General features: G+C 44.5%; 1 protein-coding gene across 1 annotated transcript in view; it reads left to right on the forward strand.

Moving 5' to 3' along the window:
* LOC139411247 (latent-transforming growth factor beta-binding protein 1-like) overlaps positions 1-22,073 on the forward strand; it is a 137,652-nt gene that overhangs the window by 55,647 nt on the left and 59,932 nt on the right. Inside the window, 5 exon segments of the mRNA XM_071157290.1 lie at positions 537-636; positions 8,988-9,071; positions 13,768-13,890; positions 17,661-17,828; positions 20,437-20,640. Coding sequence (XP_071013391.1) covers positions 537-636; positions 8,988-9,071; positions 13,768-13,890; positions 17,661-17,828; positions 20,437-20,640 — 679 coding nt within the window.

A 22,073-nucleotide genomic window follows, 5' to 3' on the forward strand; every position in this document is an offset into this window, starting at 1 on the left:
TGAAGGAAACACCGTCCAACCGGCGACCTTGTCAGCGTGCATGTGCCCGGCCCGCCACAGGAGTCGCTAGAGCGTGATGGGACAAGGACATCCCAGCCAGCCAAACCCTCCCTTAACCCGGACGACGCTGGGCCAAATGTGCTCCGCCTTATGGGTTTCCCGGTTGCGTCGGGATTGAACCCGGATCTGTACTGACGCCTTTAGCACTGCGATGCACCACTCGGGAGGCCTTCCAATGGACATTTATATGTATCATTGTCACAGTTGTAAATATGTATTTATTACTATTGTTGCTTTTATTGTTTCCTTCACACCTGCGCTGTTGGAGCTGAAGTATTTCACTGTACACTGCAACTACATCTGCGACCCTGTGCATCAAATATTTTGGGGGGAATAAAAAGTGGAGTGAGTTTGTTTTCCTTCTGAAAATACTGAATTCACCCTCTTAATCTCTCCTCCTGCTGTTCCTTTCTGTCTGTGGTTCTCTCCTCTCTTCCTCATTCTCATTCTCCTACACACTCTCTTCTAAATGCCAGTGTGGCAAGGCCCTCCCTGGTCTCAGCAAGCAGGAAGAATGCTGTCAGAGCATCGGAACATCCTGGGGGTTCCACAAATGCCAGAAGTGCCCAAAACCATGTAAGTACCAGTGTAAAACAAGTAACACTCTTTGACTGGTGTAGATTATAGTGGTTGAACTTTGTCATATGAGAAATGGGGAGTGAGAGAGACTGTCATGGGATAGACATAGACAGATGAACTGTACACCCAAATAAGGACATCTCAGCCCGTTTGAAATTTGTCTCAGCTATGTGAATACTGTGTGGCTATTTGCTGCTGAGACACAGTAGTTGAAGATAAATCAGGTAATACACTTTACTGGCACTGTGGGAACAGTGGAAGCAGTTTACTGGCATGTGCAGTTTCTCACTTCATAACTGCATCCAAGAAAGGGAGTTTTTGTGTCGAGACAATCAACACGTTGGAACCCAGCTTGTGCCAAAAAATAGGAAAATAGTTTTTTACAGCTTGAGAATGACAAAGGAGGGGTATGAAGGAGGGGTATGAAGGAAGGGTGGGTGGGGGAGTTGAGGGAAACAGATGAATTTTGTGAAGACACGCGAGTGTGAATGTGCTGAACAGACCCAGACCCACAGTAATGTTCCAATAACTGGACCCCTGGGTCTAGTCCACTGACTCACCTCATGGTAATCCTCTAATAACTTTATTTTAAGAGTGGTGAAAACTGTTCACTCTCTTACCCCCAGATGAGCATTACAACATTGCCGTGTTTCATCCATATTTGGAAATAACTTAATTTGTATAGACCCAGACGAAAACCTAGACACATTATCTTGATCTTTCCCTTTCTTGTGTTTATAGTTCTGGAACGTTTGAACTACGCTAGAATGCTAACAAAAATGCTAGGACAGAAATGTGGAGGTCTGGTTTCAAAAACATGACACAGCCTTTCTCTCAACACCATAGGCACGTTACATAATGTAGCCAAGCTACTTCAAATGTCCAGCCCAGTCATTTCAGAGCAGCTGCTCTTTAGGCACTGCTAGCCTATCTTCAATACTACTCTTAGACTTGTATTTCAGGAACACTGTGTTAAGTTGAGAACATTATATGACCCCTGTGTTTATCCAGATAAAAAAAAGGTGGTCGGCTTTTGGCCCTGTAGGTTTATTTTGAGAAGAGATCTGTTCAAGAAACAAGCCTGGGTGTCTCCATGCCAGTAGTCTTGAGTTCCCACGTGGCTGTCCTGTCTTTCTCTTCCTGGGCTATTTTAGCTAGTTGTTACCCAGTGGAGACGGCTGGGGAAGGTTTAGGCCCTTGTGAGCATTTGGCCATTCCAACAACCTCCCCAGAGTGCTGCTTAAAGAACTCTCTATAATTATCTTTGTTTCCTTCATGCCAAAGCTATTGGGTCTATGAGAGATTGGGGGACAGGGGGATGGTGGGAGGAGACGGGGGTGGGATGTGGTTGGAAATATGTGTTTTCGTCATTTAACTGGAGGGAGATGGATATCTTCACCTGAATAGCTTGTACTCCACGGATCATCAACTAGATTCAGCTGCGGGTGAATAGTTTTTTATAGCGGGTGATCATGGGGCTGGAACATAATTCTAAATCATTTGTGACTGCAAATTTACCGCTAGAAGCCCAAACAGATGTAATATGTGACAGAAACATCATTTCAAACCTTGCTTACATTTGCATATGTAACAGTTTTGCTTCCATCCATCTCCTCGCCCCTACCTGGGCTCAAAACAGGGACCCTCTGCACAAATCAACAACTAACACCATCGAAGCATCATAACCCATCGCTCCACAAAAGCCGTGGCCAGAACAACTACTTCAAAGGTCTCAGAGCGAGTGACGTCACCGATTGAAACGCCGGTAGCACGCACCCCGCTAACTAGCTAGCCATTTCACACCAGTTACATATACGCACGTGTAACTAACGGTCTATTATGTTTGGGAATACTTTGGAACAGATTTCCAAAATTAAAATCACTTGGAGCTGATTTGATTTGCTGGTGTTTTTACAGTCTTTTAGCCCCCCCCCCCCCCTTGTACTCAGAAAACTGGGGGGGCTAAATCAAATCAGCCGCAGGCCGGCAGTTGAGCAACCCTGTTGTACTCAATAAGAATTCATAAACTAATTTGTAGCCCAGAAGAATACTATTAGATTTGTCTGCCTCAATCAGACAGGCATCAAAGTACTCTGCACCCTCACCGCACTTTGCAGATTAAATCATTATGCTTTGATCATTAATCTTATGAAAGCTTATTTAGTTAATCAGGTTTTCATCACCTAATTTTCTGTCAGGGAGCCTTTTCCCTGTTGGGCCTGAAAATAGAGTTTAACTTGGTTAGTTTGTACTCCTGTCTTACCTAACAGGTAGACTCTTTCATGTTCAGAAATCACCACACATCCAGTCACATTTTATTTCCCCAATGCTTCTCTGGTTTCCACATGGAACAAAACCTATAGTTCTTCACCAGTTTGTTCCCAAAGGCTCCTGTTATTGGAAGGTACAAAGGCACAGTGTAATGTCTGGCTGTGTTGGAAGTCAGGAATGCCAGGGGAGTGAGGTTAGCATTTATGTGCAGGTCCTGTGTGAACTGCTCCATTGTGCCCCGGAGACAGTTGTAACTGGTAAATAAATTGGCTTACACGCAAACAAACATAGCCTTGTTCCCTGTTAAGCAAGCGAGCAATCTGCTTTCAGGTACTTGGGTGCCACCCTGTTACCGGGTCTGAAAAGCCCTCCAACAGTACTTCCGTCTGCCACAGTAGTTCTATATCCCCCCTTCTTACCTTAAGCAGGGTGGAATCATTAGTCCAAACATTTGTGCAACTAAAACAAGTTTCTTTTGGACAAATTCATGTAGGTCCCTCCCCGTTTCATTCTGTTTAAGAAACGTTTTGCAACAGAGTTGGCATAATGCATAAGCCCCAGACTGAGTAAAGTCTCCATTTGAGATCACACCTCAGCTTTGAAATGGCTAGATTTATTCTGAGCCAGTACCATGGGAAATGCAGTTTAATGGTTCCACTTTGAGGACTCTGACTGTGCCCTAAAGCTCTCTTCCTCTGTCAGCCCTCTGTCAGATATTGGCTCCATTCGTAGAGTTTTTACAATGAAAGCAATTAATGTCAACCTTTGGAAATTAAATACACAAAAGTATGTGGACACCCCTTTAAATTAATAGATTTGGCTATTTCAGCCACACCCGTTTCTGACAGGTCTATAAAATTGAGCACACTGCCATGCAATCTCCATAGACAAACATTGGCAGTAGAATGGCCCATACTGAAGAGCTCAGTGACTTTCAACGTGGCATCGTCATAGGATGCCAACTTTCCAACAAGTCAGTTCATCACATTTTTGTAACTGTAAGTGCTGTTATTGTATAAGTGGAAATGTCTAGGAGAAACAATGGCTCAACTGCGAAGTGATAGGCCACACAAGCTCACAGTATGGAACTGCTGAAGTGCATAGCGTGTAAAAATCATCTTTCCTCAGATGCAACACTCACTACCGAGTTCCAAACTGCCTCTGGAAGCAACGTCAGCACAATAACTGTTTGTCTGGAACTTCATGAAATGGGATTCAATGGCGGAGCAGCCGGACACAAGCCTAAGATCACCATGCGCAATGCCAAGCGTCGGCTGGAGTTGTGTAAAGCCATTGGACTCTGGAGCAGTGGAAACGAGTTCTCTGGAGTGATGAATCACGCTTCACCATCTGGTAGTCCTACGGACGAATCTGGGTTTGGGGGATACCAGGAGAACGCTACCTGCCAGAATGCATAGTGCCAACTGTATAATTTGGTGGAGGAGGAATAATGGTCTGGTGCTGTTTTTCATGGCAAGGCCCCTTAGTTTCCAGTGAAGGGAAATCTTAACACTGCAGCATACAATGACGTTCTAGACGATGCTGTGCTTCCAACTTTGTGGCAACAGTTTGGGGAAGGTCCTTTCCTGTTTCAGCATGACAATGCCCCCGTGCACAAAGAGCCCTGACCTCAACCCCATCAAACACCTTTGGTGTAAATTGGAACGCTGGCTGCGAGCCAGGCCTAATTGCCCAACATCAGTGCCCGACCGCACTAATGCTCTTGTGGCTGAATGGAAGCAATTCCCTGCAGCAATGTTCAAACATCTAGTGGAAAGCCTTCCCAGAAGAGTGGAGGCTGTTATAGCAGCAAAGGGGCGACCAAGCAGAAACTGTGGATAGATGGCAGCACTTGTGCAAAACTGAAAGCACGTACCACCGCATTTAATCATGGCAAGGCGACTGGAAACATGACAGTGTAGTTAGTCAATCAAACAAGCAAAGCGTCAATATAGAGACAAAGTGGAGTCGCAATTCAACGGCTCAAACACAAGACATATGTGGCAGGGTCTGCAGACATTCACGGATTACAAAAAGAAAACCAGCCCCTTCACAGACATCGACGTCTTGCTCCCAGACAAATTAAACAACAACTTTGCGGGCTTTGAGGACAATACAATGCCACCGACACTGCCCGCTACCAAAGACTGTGGGCTCTCCTTCTCCGTGGCCAACGTGAGTAAAACATTTCAACCTGTTAACCCTCGCAGGGCTGCTGGCCCAGACTGCATCCCTTACCGCGTCCCCTTGAGCATGAGCAGACCAGCTGGCTGGTGTGTTTACAGACATATTCAATCAATGCCAGTCTGCTGTCCCCACATGCTTCAAGATGGCCACCATTGTTCCTGTTCCCAAGAAAGCTAAGGTAACTGAACTAAATGACTATCGCCCAACAGCACTCACTTCTGTAATCACGAAGTGCTTTGAGAGACTAGTCAGAGATCATATCACCTTCAACCTACCTGTTACCCTAGACCCATTCCAATTTGCTTACCGCCCAAATAGGTCCACAGACGATGCAATCGTCATCACACTGCACACTGCCCTATCCCATCTGGACAAGAGGAATACCTATGTAAGAATGCTGTTCATTGGCTACAGCTCAGCATTCAACACCATAGTACCGTCCAAACTCATCATTAAGCTTGAGACCCTCGGTCTCGACCACACCCTGTCAACTGGGTCCTGGACTTCCTGACGGGCTGCCCCTAGGTGGTGAGGGTAGGAAACAACATCTCCACCCCGCTGATCCTCAACACTGGGGCCCCACAAGGGTGCGTTCTCAGTCCTCTCCTGTACTCCCTGTTCACCCATGACTGTGTGGCCATGCACACCTCCAACTCAATCATCAAGTTTGCAGACGACACTACAGTGGTAGGCTTGATTACCAACAACGACGAGACGGCTTACAGAGAGGAGGTAAAAAAATAACCTCTCACTCAATGTCAGCAAAATAAAAGAGATGATTGTGGACTTCAAGAAACAGCAAAGGGAGCACCCCCTATCCACATCGACGGGACAGCAGTGGAGAAGGTAAAAAGTTGTACAAATCACAGACAAACTGAAATGGTCCACCCTCACAGACAGTGTGGTGAAGTAGGCGCAACAGTGCCTCTTCAACCTCAGGAGGCTGAAAAAATGTGGCTTGTCACTGAAAACCCTCACTAACTTTTACCGGTGCACAATTGAGAGCATCCTGTCGGGCTGTATCACCGTCTGGTATGGCAACTGCAATGCCCACAACCGCAGGGCTCTCCAGAGGGTGGTGCGGTCAAGGCCACCAGATTGTGAAACAGTCACCACTAGCACAGACTTGATATCATTGGCCACTTTAATAAATGGAACACTAGTCACTTTAATAATGCCACTTTAAGAATGTTTACATATCTCGCATTACTCATCTCTTATGTATATACTGTATACTGTATCCTTCACTATCTATTCTTTACTACCTATTGTATCTTAGCCGCTCTGTCTCTGCTCATCCATATATGTTATACTTATATATTCTCATCCCATTCCTTCACTAGATTGTGTGTATTAGGTTTTGTTGTGGAATTTGTTAGATATTACCTGTTAGGTATTGCTGCTCTGGCGAATCTAGAAGCATAAGCATTTCACTACACACACAATAACATCTGCTAACCATGTGTATGTGACCAATAAGATTTGATTGAACTCCATGATTTTGGAATGAGATGTTCAACAAGCAGGTTTCAACATACTTTATGCCATCTAGTGTATTATGGCTACATGATGTTTGGCATTTGGAAGTGGAGGCAAGAGGGTGTTTGAGTGGTCAGGGATAAGAGAGTTGAATGCAGGAGAGAAAGTGTTTGTTCATGGGTTTGATCAGTTGCCGCGCATGTGTGCACCATGTGAGAGACAGATTTTTTTGCCCTTATTTTCCTGTTATTTTTTTTCCTTCATGATAATGGTTGCTTGGGCTGGCACGCAACTCTAAAGCCCATATGGGAGCAAACAAGGTTTCCTTTTGTATTCAATGTTTTATTTTTGCCATGAATCTCATTTTCCCTCGAGGTAAGCTTGAGATCACTATTCTTGTCCTCAAACAGCTATCAGACAATGGCAGTAAACTGAGAGGCCTGCGTCAGGAGGATAGTACCATGAATTAGTGATGGAGATAAAAGAAGGATTCAAGCACCCTGTCGTCAATCCCCAAAAAGTGTGATGGTTTTATCCGTGGCAGGTTTCCTGAAGTCACCTCTAGCCTGAAATTAGGATAAACTGATCAACTGTAATAAACTCAGTAAAGGATGAAACATCAATTTTTCAAGACTCTTTAAAAGATCATTCGTAAACATTCAAATAACTTCACAAATCTTCATTGTAAAGGGTTTAAACACTGTTTCCCATGCTTGTTCAATGAACCATAAACAATTAATGAACATGCACCTGTGGAACGGTCGTTAAGACGCTAACAGCTTACAGACGGTAGGCAATTAATGTCACAGTTATGAGAACTTAGGACACTAAAGAGGCCTTTCTACTGACTATGAAAAATACCAAAAGAAAGATGCCCAGGGTCCCTGCTCATCTGCATGAACGTGCCTTAGGCATGCTGCAAAGAGGCATGAGGACTGCAGATGTGGCCAGGGCAAATAAATTGCAATGTCCGTACTGTGAGCCGCCTAAGACAGTGCTACAGGGAGACAGGACGGACAGCTGATCGTCCTCGCAGTGGCAGACCACTTGTAACAACACCTGCACAGGATCGGTACATCCGAACATCACACCTGCGGGACAGGTACAGGATTGCAACAACAACTTCCCGAGTTACACCAGGAATGCACAATCCCTCCATAAGTGCTCAGACTGTCTGCAATAGGCTAAGAGAGGCTGGACTGAGGGCTTGTAGGCCTATTGTAAGGCAGGTCCTCACCAGACAACACCGGCAACAACGTCGCCTATGGGCACAAACCCACCGTCGCTGGTCCAGACAGGACTGGTAAAAGTGCTCTTCACTGACAAATCGTGGTTTTGTCTCACCTGGGGTGATGGTCGGATTCGCGTTTAGCGTTGAAGGAATGAGCGTTACATTGAGGCTGGTACTATGGAGCGGGATCGATTTGGAAGTGGAGGGTCCGTCATGGTCTGGAGCGGTGTGTCACAGCATCATCAGACTGAGCTTGTTGTCATTGCAGACAATCTCAACACTGTGCGTTACAGGGAAGACATCCTCCTCCCTCATGTGGTACCCTTCCTGCATGCTCATACTGACATGACCCACCAGCATGACAATGCCACCAGCCATACTGCTCGTTCTGTGCATGATCTCCTGCAAGACAGGAATATCAGTGTTCTGCCATGGCCAGCGAAGAGCCCGGATTTCAATCCCACTGAGCACGTCTGGGACCCGTTGGAGGGTGAAGAAATAGCCGGGAACTTGCAGGCGCCTTGGTGGAAGAATATGGTGCAAGAACTGGCAAATCTGGTGCAGTCCCTGAGGAGGAGATGCACTGCAGTACTTAATGCAGCTGGTGGCCACACCAGATACTGACTGTTACTTTTAATTTTGACCCCCCCTTTGTTCAGGGACACATTATTCCATTTCTGTTAGTCACATGTCTGTGGAACTAGTTTATGCAGTTTATGTCTCAGGTGTTGAATATTGTTATGTTCATACAAATATTTACACATGATTAGTTTGCTGAAAATAAACACAGTTTACAGTGAGAGGATGTTTTTTGTTTTGTTTTGTTTAGATGGCACTTCCCCTGAATGTGTTAAACTCAATTGTGTGTTTTGTTCATGTATGCACGTGTATGTGTTGGTGAAACACTGGTTTTGACTAGGTGTTGATGGATCATGTTTGTGTTGAACAGGGCAGAGTAGAGATACTGTGGGCTTAAACAATTCTGGATCCGTCATCAAATGCTGTCTACTCCCATCAAGTCAGGAGGAATCCCCAAAGTATCAGTAGAAGTACATTTGAAAAACCTATGCATCATAGTCAATTAAACGCGTTCTTATGAGATAATGAAGCGTACATACTCTATGTTCTTCTGAGTCGTGTAAAAGTCTCTAAAAATAAGATATCTCTCTCTCTTCTCCAGCTATTCCTCTGACAGCAGGAGGATCAAGACACGCGATGGACTGCCCCCAGGGATACAAGCGCATCAACAACTCCCACTGCCAAGGTAAGAGCTGCGGTCCACCTCTTGTTCAACGTCTCTACGACTACCACTGCCATTGTTTGGCTTGTGTTTTCGCACACAGAGAGCAGAGAGAAGTCTGTTTTCTCAGCGTGGCGGAGGGCTTCGCCAAGAGAAATGAGCCTTAAAGAAGTGATTTGTCACCAGCCACATAAAACCCTGCGAGAGCGCAGGGCTACCATCCAGAGACGAGGAATGAATATGCTTCATTTTGACAAGGAGATCATTCTCTCGCTTTGTGTCGTTTCCTGTGCTCTCTACTCTGCTCTTTCCTTGGGTGATGTGGGCTTGTCTACCTATATACAGCACCCTCTGCTGGTCCCTCACCCTCTAGTCCTCCACAGATAGACTGATTCAGCCCATTTATGACACTGGTTTGTCAGCTGCCATTTGTTGTCTCCTGAAATCTATCAAAAATGAATGTTTTTCTTCTCTTTCTCCTCTTGACTTGCTCCACTTGGTCGCCAGTGATCAATCCTGCTTTAGCAGGACCCCAAACACCATAACAGCCATGCGGGGGAGAGAGGGAAAAGAGGCAGGTGCCATATTTGATAGATTTCCCTAATCTGTATTGAATTGGGATATGATAGCGAACAATGACTACAATACTTCAGGGCTGGCAGGCCGTTTTCAGAGGAGTCACACTAAATCAAGCCTGCTCTGCCCCAGCGATTTTTGAAACCTACTGTGGCCTATTCACTCAGCATTCCACTCAAGGGGAGGGAGGGTGAGGGAGAGAGACCAGTGTCTGTGTATATGCCACACGCCTGCTCAGAGGCAACGGACTGCTCACTTTTTCAACAAAAAATAGAACCCCTACTGCTCTCCTCTAATCAGCAGGAAACCCAGACCTCTGCTTCTCTCTATGATAGCCGACTGTTTGAACTGACAGATCTTACACAGAGGAGTTATGAAATAGTGAAGGCTTATCCTTAATATTGTGCTCGTGAGCATCTCTACTACAGTAACAACTGGCCAACACTAAGCACACTACATTATTCTACATCATTGCGAATTCTATTGGAACAGTGGACGGTACATTGAAAACATTAGGGGACATCACTCCCTACTCACTTCAAAGGGATCCCATTCATTGACGGCACTGTTACTGTAGTGCATGGCACAAACAACAGAGGGCATCTTCCCGGGTTCCACTGGTTCTACATGAGGCAGAGTGCCACCGCGCCAAGGCGCGTGCCATAACTGTGGTTAGGCTGAGAAGGGCTCTGAAAGGGGAGCCGAGGCCTGACCGCTGCCTATTCGGAGTGCTGCCAGGCTGAGGAGAGTGGCAGCCCAGGAGACCAGACTTATTATTCCTGTGGAGGTGCTGTGACTCTTTACCCTGTAATCCAACACATCCTGTTCCCCTTATTATCACCCCTTTTTTTACAGAGCTGATTTGGATTGAATCTCCATTTTGTTTTCCTTTGAGCTAGCTATGTGTGTTTACTAATTGTTGGATATGGTGTGACTGTCCAATATAACAAATGGAGGGAAAAAAGAGACACGATAGAGGATCACTCGGCTGGTTTAAAGTTGCGTGTAGTCGGCGGGCCTGGTTCTGATCCAGGTTCTGATTCAATATTCCCCAGTGAGCCATTTGAGTTCTGAAGTGGTGAGGGGAGGGGGGTAAGGCTTGGTGTTAAGCTGGGTCATGTTCAGTATGACTTCTCTTGGACAAGCCAATCTCTCTCCCACATACTCTCGTTTAACGCTTCTCAGGCGCTGCTGAAGGTTGTGGTGACTAATGCGTGCAGGTCTGTCCCAGTCCAGGCAGTGGATCTGAGTCCAAAGTGATTCAAGTGATGAGAGAGCAGTGATCTCCTCACCCCAGCAGCATACTCCCCTGTGTGTCATCAGAGGCAGTGGGCCGCTCTCTGTGGGGCCCCGAGGGGACATAAATAGTGAGTGTATATTGTGGGTAATTATTCTGTCAGTGCAGTGATTGACAGCACTTGTGGGCGGGGCTTAAAGGAACGATGCAGGTGTTAAAACCGTGAAAGCGCCAGTGGAAACACATCCCATAGATGAGAATAGCCAACAAGGAATATCAACAGTAAAGACTGTTAACGCAAATGTCTTTCTCCTCCTGAGATCTGCCTGATTTGGATCATCTGTCCTGTGAGACAGGTGGGAACGCCCTCATTCCCCCACCCCCAATTCAATTCCTGTTAAACAGAACACAGCAGAGCCTCCTGTGACATGAACCTGGTCAGGATGTGTCCTCTGAAATATTCATGACATTACATGGAAGGATATCAACGTGCTGTGGCCTGTACCACATGATGGTGTGATGCTGCTCTTGTCAAGTACACGGCCCACGTTGTCGTGTGTGAGGCTTCTAGAACACTCTGTGGATGAGTGATGATCCTGTACTGGTATATCTTTTCACTTTTGCAACAGAATGAACAACATGTAAAGTGATAATATTAACCCCGTTGAACAAAATGAAAGAGGAACAAAGCACATGGATCTCTGGATGGAACAGAGCTCCCGCTTGGATACTTAACACGAAGGCATGCTTCGTATTTAGCCCTCTCAATGACAAACTACACTTGTAATCTGGATACCAAAACAAATGAACACGATATATGTAAACAGCTAAAAGGCAGCCGTGTTGGAAGGGGATACAAAGTCTGCTTGTCTCCTGTTATAACAAAGTATACAGGGGAGAGCATTCTGTTCACCTTCTTCCCGCCAGACATATTACGTCTACCCAGTTGTTGTTTCCTTAACAAGTCAGACTCTATTTATTTATTTCACCTCTATTTAACCAGGTAGGCTAGTTGAGAACAAGTTCTCCTTTACAACTGCGACCTGGCCAAGATAAAGCGAAGCAGTGCAACACATACAACAACACAGAGTTACACATGGAATAAACAAACATATAGTCAATAATACAATAGAAAAAAGTATATATACAGTGTCTGCAAATGAGGTAGGATAAGGGAGGTAAGGCAATAAATAGGCCATAGTGGCGAAATAATGACAATATAGCAATTAAACACTGGAGTGATAGATGTGCCGAAGATGTATGTGCAAGTAGAGATACTGGGATGCAAAGGAGCAAAATAAATAAATAACAGTATGGGGATGAGGTAGTTGGATGGGCTATTTACAGATGGGCTATGTAGAGGTGCAGTGATCTGTGAGCTGCTCTGACAGCTGATGCTTAAAGTTAGAGAGGGAGAAATGAGTCTCCAGCTTCAGTGATTTTTACAGTTCATCCCAGTTATTGGCAGCAGAGAACTGGAAGGAAAGGTGGCCAAATTAGGAATTGGCTTTGGGGGTGACCAGTGAAATATACCTGCTGGAGCGCATGCTATGGGTGGGTGCTGCGGGGCTTTACCTAGCAAAGACTTATAGATGACCTGACCAGGCCAGCCAACGAGGGCATACAGGTCGCAGTGGTGGGTAGTCTATGGGGCTTTGGTGACAAAACGGATGGCACTGTGATAGACTGCATCCAATTTGCTGAGTAGAGTGTTGGAGGCTATTTTGTAAATGACATCACCGAAGTAGAGGATCGGTAGGATAGTCAGTTTTACGAGGGTATGTTTGGCAGAATGAGTGAAGGATGCTTTGTTGCAATATAGGAAGCCAATTCTAGATTTAATTTTGGATTGGAGAAGCTTAATGTGAATCTGGAAGGAGAGTTTACAGTCTAACCAGACACCTAGGTATTTGTAGTTGTCCACATTCTAAGTCAGAACCGTCCAGAGTAGTGATGCGGGTGTGGGCAGCGATCGGTTGAAGAGCATGCATTTAGTTTTACTAGCTTTTAAGAGCAGTTGGAGGCCACAGAAGGAGTTTTGTATGGCATTGAAGCTCACCTGGAGGTTAGTTAACAGTGTTCAAAGAAGGGCCAGAAGTATACAGAATGGTGTTGTCTGCGTAGAGGTGGATCAGAGAATCACCAGCAGCAAGAGCGACATCATTGATGTATACAGAGAAGAGAGTCGGCACGAGAATTGAACCCTGTGGCACCCCCAAAGAGATTGCCAGAGGTCCGGACAACAGGCCCTCCGATTTGACACACTGAACTCTGTCTGATAAGTAGTTGGTGAACCAGGCGAGGCAGCCATTTGAGAAAACAAGGCTGTTGAGTCTGCCAATAAGAATGTGGTGATTGACAGAGTCGAAAGCCTTGGCCAGGTCGATGAATACAGCTGCACAGTATTGTCTCTTATCGATGGCGGTTATGATATCATTTAGGACCTTGAGCGTGGCTGAGGTGCACCCATGACCAGCTTGGAAACCAGATTGCATAGCGGTTACTGGCTGACATGGCTACTCCGCAGTGAACCAGTGGACCCCCAAAGCTGTTAGTCCCACATCCAGCCTCATAACTAAGGAAATCAACCTGCTCATTTATCAGGTTACTCCATAACCGGTCTCCTCCACTCCACATGAATTACTTCAAACTACGGGAGCTGCCTTGGGCTATAACAGTGATGTTGGGGCTACACCAAACATTATGATACGAATGCGGTTGTTGTGAGCTATTATACAAACTTATGTATAGAAACAAACCAAATTATGGTAATCGGTAGAATTGTCAGCGTACACATCTCTATTCTATGCACATTCAGTTCATAATCCTTTATGTAATGTGTAATACACACTAATATGTATATCCACAGTGTATTACTTTGTTCCTCTCCTTGGTTTTCTGTTGCAGATCTTAATGAGTGCCAGCTGCAGGGTGTGTGTCCCAACGGAGACTGTCTGAACACCATGGGCAGCTACAGGTGCAGCTGTAAGGTCGGCTATATCCCTGACCCCACCCTCTCCACCTGTATCCGTAAGTCCTTCATAACTCTCCCTGTCTCTCTCTCTCTGTCTCGCCCTCTCTTCCTCTCTTGCTCTATCTCCCTCTCTCTCTCGCTCTGTCTTTCTCTCTGTGCTATATTTGGGTGTGACATTTCCAATACGTTTAAAAATATATATTACTTCAGCCTGTACAGTCAGGATTGCAGTCTGTAAGATTGCAGTCTGTTTTGAATGCCGCAAAGCGTACTGCAAAGGCTGTGTTTTGATGATATGCATATGAATGTGGGAACAGATGGGAATGCATGGATGAATAGCATGGCGTTTATCATATTAATTAGATTCCCCTCAGAGCATGGAGCAAAAGGCACAGCATATTGCCAAACACAACAGATCGTATTTCTCTCCACTGAAAGTGGGAGGGAGGGAGGGAAGGAAGGAAGGAGTTTTGGGTTGAGAGATTAAAATCCTAGTGACTTGATTCCGAGTTCTCTGGGTTCTTGGTAGGAGAGCAATTGATCAGTGATGGCCTTTAACGACGGTCTTGTTTAGGATGCTTTTCCCTGACGGTTGTTGTCTCTCCCAGTCCGACCTGTGTGTGTGTGTGTGTGTGTGTGTGTGTGTGTGTGTGTGTGTGTGTGTGTGTGTGTGTGGGTTTTGACTCTTGGTTTGTGTATCCTCCTGGTTCTCCTCTATTTATCTCATTGCTATTGAAACCTGAGTGGCCATTCATCAACATCACTGGCTATGGCAAAGAGCCTTGCTACAGTTTTGTCCTTACATGGAAAAAGGAGGCATTGTAAATTCATCAGTGACATCACCCATTGTGTTTCCTCCCTCCCCTGCACGTGTTGCCTGTCATTGAACCGCCAATGTCGGATCTAGACATCTCCCCTCATTGTGTGTGTTGACTCACTGAGCTCTCTGCTGGCATGAAAGGCATAGAGAGAAACATATTGGTGTTGATGAAGGACCAAATACAGCCTGACCCTCCTATGTACTGCCTTTGTGTGTCGATTGGCTTATAATATGCATGACAGCAACAGTAACCAACCAAAACGGACTTTCCCATTGTGAGCGCCACTAATAATGCCCTATTGTACCATGGAATCAGACTTCACACATACATGTGCATCCTGTGTCCAACTACACTTAGAACTAAAATAAACCGATGCATTCCATGCGTAGCACTTACAATAACTGTGCCTCAATTTTATTTTCGGATTCTGACACGCCATCAAACGTTGCACTGGTGCAAGACGACATTCTTGACCAAAAGATCAGTAATGACTGCTTGAAATGCACCTACCACGCGAGATAAACCCTTTACAATCGTGGGAATTGGCCTGTATGGACAGGGCTAAATTGAAATGTTTCTTACGAAAGAAATGTGAAATGCATAAGCATGGCAGCAATTGAAAGGGAACAGTTTGGAGATTATGGGGGAATTATTAGACAAAAGGTGTGGACACAACTGTTCACCTGACTGAATCCAAACATTACACTGTTGATTTTATGTAAATTTTACATTTACTGTACTTTTTGCCGGATTTGTTGATAACGAAATCTGAAAATACTCTGGATACATTCAGTAACATGATAAGAAGATTTCTGGAAAATGTGGGTAGATGCAACATAAGACAAAAAAAAGGGGGTTTGAGTGAGAGGACGAACTGGTGTCTCCAAGTGGCCACACACCTCTCAAAAGTGTGCACAGTTCCTAAGTCATCTCAATGCAATTTTATGTCTATGTTTTATGTTATAGTTGAAGAAGAGTCTTCAACTACAACTTTTTTTTGTAGCTCTCCTAGTTGTGCCGTTGAGGAACTAGATCAAGCACACTTGGAGTTGGTTTGTTTTGCAGTGCCTTAGACCGCTGCACCACTCGGAGGCCCACATCTGCATTTTCAACCCGTATACGGGTACAAGTGTAAAGGGCTACGCTCCAAATAGGTAACATGATGGGAGACAAGTGCAGCAACTGTCTAGAAATTAAGGGAGGGCTTCCCAGGGCAATCTAGCAGAACTCCAGCACCCTCATCTCTCTCCATCTCCCCTTCCCACTCCCCTCTACTCTGCTGCCTCTCACATCCGACAAAGGGAGAGATCCCATCATTGTGGCATTCACTGGCCTATTCACGGGCTGCTCTAGTTTGCTTTGAGAAACCAGGAGAGCCCCAACAGTCACCCTCTAGCCCTATTAGCTAGACAGTTTCTGAGACTCAAGAAAAGACTCAAGCGTGAGTCACTGGCAGGGACGCAACTTTGGTTTAAGAAGTGGGGGGACATATAATAAATAAATAAAATAGTTATTTTATCTGGTCGGATCAACACTACAAACAGCCTACCGACCACTCGGAGGTGTCCACACGGTCCTAAAGCACACTTTTGCCCTGTTTTGTGTCACATTCCAATGATAAAACAGGTGGGGACAAAAATGCCATTTCAGAATGTGGGGGGTCCCCAGTGAAAGTTGCACCCCTGGTCACTGGTATTAATTGGTGGCTTTGTCGAGGCCTTAGAGCAACTTCAATGTGGGTGGTAAAGAGGAGGGAGGATGAGGGTGGATGGAATTTGGGAAGTGAGTGGAGACTCTAGAGCGAAAGTGATTGCTGCCTGTCATACATGATTCCCGTGCTCCCGTGCTCCCGAGCTCCCTCCCATGTGCTCCCGTGCACACGTGTGTCAGAGACTCGGAGGCGGCGTCACGATTTTTGTTAAGGATTTTGGAGGGATAGCAGATTTGGAGCCTTTCGAGCCCCCCTTTCCAACAGTACACACACACACACACGCTCGCACACACACCCTCTCTGTCAATAATGACTGAAAACCTGATAACTTTTTTTCAGTCTGTTTTGACGAATATCAATGCACCACACAAACTGCCTAAAGCGGAAAATGTTAGAAGAATTACAACTTTAGAACAAGTCTTTGTGACCTTTTGTACAGGATTGGTAAAGAAGCATCTATTACATTTCACTGTTCTTTGAATGATGTCTTAGGCACTCCAGTACTTCTAATTTGATGTTGATATGCATTAACCCATTAAGCCCTCCTTTTGGCCTCAGCAGTTCAACATTGTTACATTTTGGGATTTGGAGACTGTTGTGAGAGGGGGAAAAAAAGGAATATCATGGTCAGTTTGTATGAGCACTGATTTAACGTGGATAGGAGAGCTCACCCATTGAAAAATGAAGAAATAGTGGAAGAACATCATGTGGTTCCAGCTTTACTTGGAAGTCAAATCCTTAGAGAGTCTTTGTTCCGTTGGTGCCTTGCCATACCACAGTTTCCACTACTACACTTCAGGATTTGTGCTGCTTAAACCCCTCATGATGTGCACCATTCAGAAACACTCAACCAACCCTACTGCATGCTGTTATTTGGGTCAGCATTTGACTTTGTTCATTAGTGCATGAAGCATTGGCATGAAGAGCTCGATGTTTGTACACCCAGAGAGCTTTTGTTGTTGTATGTGCTGTGCTTGTGGGTGTTTTGCGTTTGAGCTTTTAGGTTAGTCTGGTTGACACTTTCTTCATTGCTCAAAAATCCTGTGATGAAGATATGAAATGTATCGGCGGTAGCAGGCAACACAGCTATCTACCACTGAGATGTTTCAACATTTTCTTGGTATTTTTGATGTCGTTATAAATGTGTGAGTACTGTACTCTGTGTTGGGCGGGTGGATTCCGGTGAAGGGGGACTTCTTTATTTTCTCTTTCTCTCTTTTCTCTCCCCCCATGTCTGTGTCTCCCCCCACTGTGGCGCACCTCCCCTTGCCACTCTCCCACTGCACCTCTTCAGCCGACACCTCTGCCGTCCACGAGGAGAAAGGGGCTTGTTTCCGATTGGTCAGTTCGGGGAAGCAGTGTTTGCACCCGGTGTCTGCTCAGCTGAGCAAACAGCTCTGCTGCTGCAGTGTGGGCAAGGCCTGGGGCCCGCGCTGCGACAAGTGCCCCCTACCAGGAACAGGTAAGGCCTCCGACGCCAGCAACTCTGAGTCCCAGACACCTCCACCCATCCATCCATTCCACCACTCTCACATTGAGAGATTGAAATGTGGGACCAGTGGCATCCATCCCCCACCCACACTCAATGTTTCTCTCTCTCTGTGCATGTGTTTCACTGCTTTGCCAAGTAGACAGTTTTAGATGCAGTTATACCTCCACCACCAGCACCCTCCTCCTGTCTCCCCGTATTCCACCATGTCTCCCCATCCGCCATTGCCATCTGTATGGGTATCATGGTCAGTGTTGGCTGGGGTGACACAATAGCGGACACCTGCAGATCATGTGCAGCACAGGCACACTAAATAGATAGAAACTGTTTGCTGAGTCCTCACACTTCCACTTGAAAAGGTCTGTCTTAATGAATTGATGACACTGAGCCAAACATTCCATTAGACCTGGGAGGTTAGTCTGGGAACAAGTGTAAGCCTTTTCTGTGTCTGTGCCTGTATTGTCTGTCTAGGCTCCGGGAGACATTACTGGATGGCCTCGTTTAGCCTAATTAACAACACCCGTTAAAATCATCTGGGTTGCCAGATTATTTTGGTTGCCAGATCTTCAAAGTTCCCAGTGTAGTACAGCAAGTTGTTATGGGGAGTGTAATAGAGTTAGGGGATGATTGCTTGGAACCGGGCCCATTTCTCCCAATGTGAGGACGTTTCTGTAGGTAAGGTTAAGAGCTGTTATAAGAGTAAATTAGAGACGTGCTCCTTTATCTGGAAATAAACTTGAGCAGATTACATGTAGGATTTACCTTGTTATGAAGGGCAGCATTTTTTAAGGTCTCTTTAATGTTATTTTTTCTTTGTTTGTCGGAATGTTCACAGAGGCGCTTGTAGCTGGATTAGTAACTGATTATTCTGATATATTCTTTTCACTATCAATGTCGTGGTTGAATTACAATTGGCTGACATGGTTTTTTCAATTCAGATAGAGATGGAGACAGTTTATTTTGGTAGATTCTAACTTCTTGCAAATGCTTGTTGGTTAAAATGGGAAACTGCATAGATAGCATGTGCTATTCTTATATGAAACTGGATTGGTGGATGCTACACTGTGTAACAATGGTTGGTACTTAGTTTTCATTCATTGGGACATAAATGAAAGCCTTGACATGACGCTTCCCAAACAAATCTAGTCAAGTCCTTACAAAATGCTAGTTGCACAAAGACATTCAAGAATGAGACAAGTGTGTGACTCTCAGTCTTTATCACCAGTGACTTGATCCACTGTGTCTCCTCAGTTTCTAATGGGAACACATAAGTCCTGCAGAGAGGACACATTACGAAGGCTATGTGGAGCTCAGAAAGAACTCAGAAGGGACATTCCATGAAATGAGTGCCTTTGCGTCCCCTTTGATATATTAAGTAGAAATTGTGCATCAATACTGAATTTTAAAAGCCTGTTAAATTAAATGTAGTTCCCTTTTTAATATTGACCAAATGTCTGTGCACTGTCTTAGACTTATAGGAAGATTTTAACCCACTTAACCCCAACATTTTAATCATCAAGTTTTAATCATCATGACAGTCATTTGTGAAGATGATTATTTATTTAATGTGATTAGTGATTCATTTTTATGTAAAACCAAAAACTCTCCCTCATTTTAAGGTCAACTCTGTTACATGAACTGAACTCTCATTATAAGGTCAACCCTGTTACATGAACTGAACTCTCATTTTAAGGTCAACCCTGTTACATGAACTGAACTCTCATTTTAAGGTCAACCCTGTTACATGAACTGAACTCTCATTTTAAGGTCAACCCTGTTACATGAACTGAACTCTCATTTTAAGGTCAACCCTGTTACATGAACTGAACTCTCATTATAAGGTCAACCCTGTTACATGAACTGAACTCTCATTATAAGAGGATGAAACTATTCTAATAATAATAAAATTGTAAAACCACAGTGTAAAAGCAGGTGAGCTGGTTCTACTCTTTTTTGCAATTTTCCAGTGTTTTGTGGGGGAAAACTGAGTGGGTTGAGCATAACATGTCAACACTGTTACCCATAGATGGACAGGCTAGACATTTTTTGACAATATTTTTTTTTCTCGTGAAGCTTGCATTCAATTGACCCTCCCTGTTGCTCACAATAAGCTTCCATTCCTCCTGTCACAAGGGAATTTATGGCTGATTTAAGATCATCTACCTTGTTACAGTCACCCTTCTACTTTATTTGGCACTTAATAGACACTTAATATAGTTTTCATTTTTTTTATTTAACCTCGAGATGGAAACACATGCTTTTTATTAAGTTGAACATGTGCTCTTTACGACAGAATGTTAAAATTAGGTGAAATTCTATGCTTTTTTTCACCAAGGTATACTACTCAAAAGGCACCCAATTGGTGGAATGACCCAGAGACTGATATACACAAATCTGCTACAACAACAAAAACCAAACAGCATGTAACCTATTGTACGTTACATTGGAGTTACATAAAATGAAAGATCAGCCAAATTAGTCACATAGCTATAATTTATTATTTTGAACCTGAAATAGATATTTTTTTTGTCTTGCATAAAGTATGGATGTACTTACTGTATTTTTCTTTTAAACATTTTAGCTAAATTCAAGGAGATATGCCCTGGTGGGATGGGCTACACTGTCACAGGATCTTACAAGCCCAAACTACCCAGCCAACCTGAGACCATCAACAAGCCAATGATCACCCACCAAGAGCCTGTGGCCCCGCCTCTGCCCTTGCCGACACATGAGAAACCAGTGGAGGCCTTGAGCGTCGCTGAGAGACAGCTTCCCTCTGTACCAGGTAAGTCAACATCATGCAATTTCCTCTGTACCAGGCCATCTTTACTAATGTACTATGGAAAGACAGAGACAGAAGATTGGGCTGAGCTGGGTGGGACTGAGTGTGACTCATAGATAGGGGCCATGCTCTTGTCTTTTCACTATGCTGGGCTGTTTTGATATGTGCAATTTTGTGTACCTACAGTGCCAGCGCAAAACTTGTTCGTCCAAATAAAGAGCAATCCACCCATTCAACAGTACCAGTCAAAAGTTTGGACACACCTACACATTCCAGAGTTTTTATTTATTTTTACTATTTTCTACATTGTAGAATAATAGTGAAGACATCAAAACTATGAAATTACACATATGGAATCATGTAGTAACCAAAAAAGTGTTAAAGTAGCCACCCTTTTCCTTGATGACAGCTTTGCACACTCTTGGCATTCTCTCAACCAGCTTCATGGGGTAGTCACCTGGAATGCATTTAAATTAACAGGTGTGCCTTGTTAAAAGTTCATTTGTGGAATTTCTGTCCTTCTTAATGTGTTTGAGCCAATTAGTTGTGTTGTGACAAGGTAGGGGTGGTATATAGAAGTTAGCCCTATTTGGTAAAAGACCAAGTCCATATTATAGCAAGAACAGCTCAAATAAGGGAAGAGAAACGACAGTCCATCATTACTTTAAGACATGAAGGTCAGTCAATCCAGAAAAAGAGAACTTTGGAAGTTTCTTCAAGTGGAGTCGCAAAAACTATCAAGTGCTATGATGAAACTGGCTCTCATGAGGACCGCCACAGGAAAGGGACCCAGAGTTACCTCTGCTGCAGAGGATACATTCATTAGAGTTACCAGCTTTAGAAATTGCAGGCCAAATAAATGCTTCAAAGAGTAACAGAGACATCTCAACATCAACTGTTCAGAGGAGACTGCATGTATCATGCCTTCATAGTCTAATTGCTACAAAGAAACCACTACTAAAGGACACCAAAAATAATAAGAGACTTGCATGGGCCAAGAAACACGAGCAACGAACATTAGAACGGTGGAAATCTGTCCTTTGGTCTGATAAGTCCAAATTTGCGATTTTTGGTTCCAAACTCCGTGACTTTGTGAGACGCAGAGTGGATGAACGGATGATCGCCGCTTGTTTGGTTCCCACCATGAAGCATGGAGGAGGAGGTGTGATGGTGTGGGGATGCTTTGCTGGTGACACTGTCTGTGATGTATTTAGAGTTGAAGGCACACGTAACCAGCATGGCTACCACAGCATTCTGCAGTGACACGCCATCCCATCTGGTTTGCGCTTAGTGGGACTATCATTTGTTTTTCAACAGGACAATGACCCAAAACACACTTGCAGGCTATTTAAGGGCTAGTCAGATGTACAACTGAAATGTGTCTTTCGCATTTAACCCAACCCCTCTGAATCAGACATCCATAATCGATGTCCATG

The sequence above is a fragment of the Oncorhynchus clarkii genome, chromosome 1 (assembly GCF_045791955.1).
Source record: "Oncorhynchus clarkii lewisi isolate Uvic-CL-2024 chromosome 1, UVic_Ocla_1.0, whole genome shotgun sequence".
NCBI classification, from domain to species: domain Eukaryota; kingdom Metazoa; phylum Chordata; class Actinopteri; order Salmoniformes; family Salmonidae; genus Oncorhynchus; species Oncorhynchus clarkii.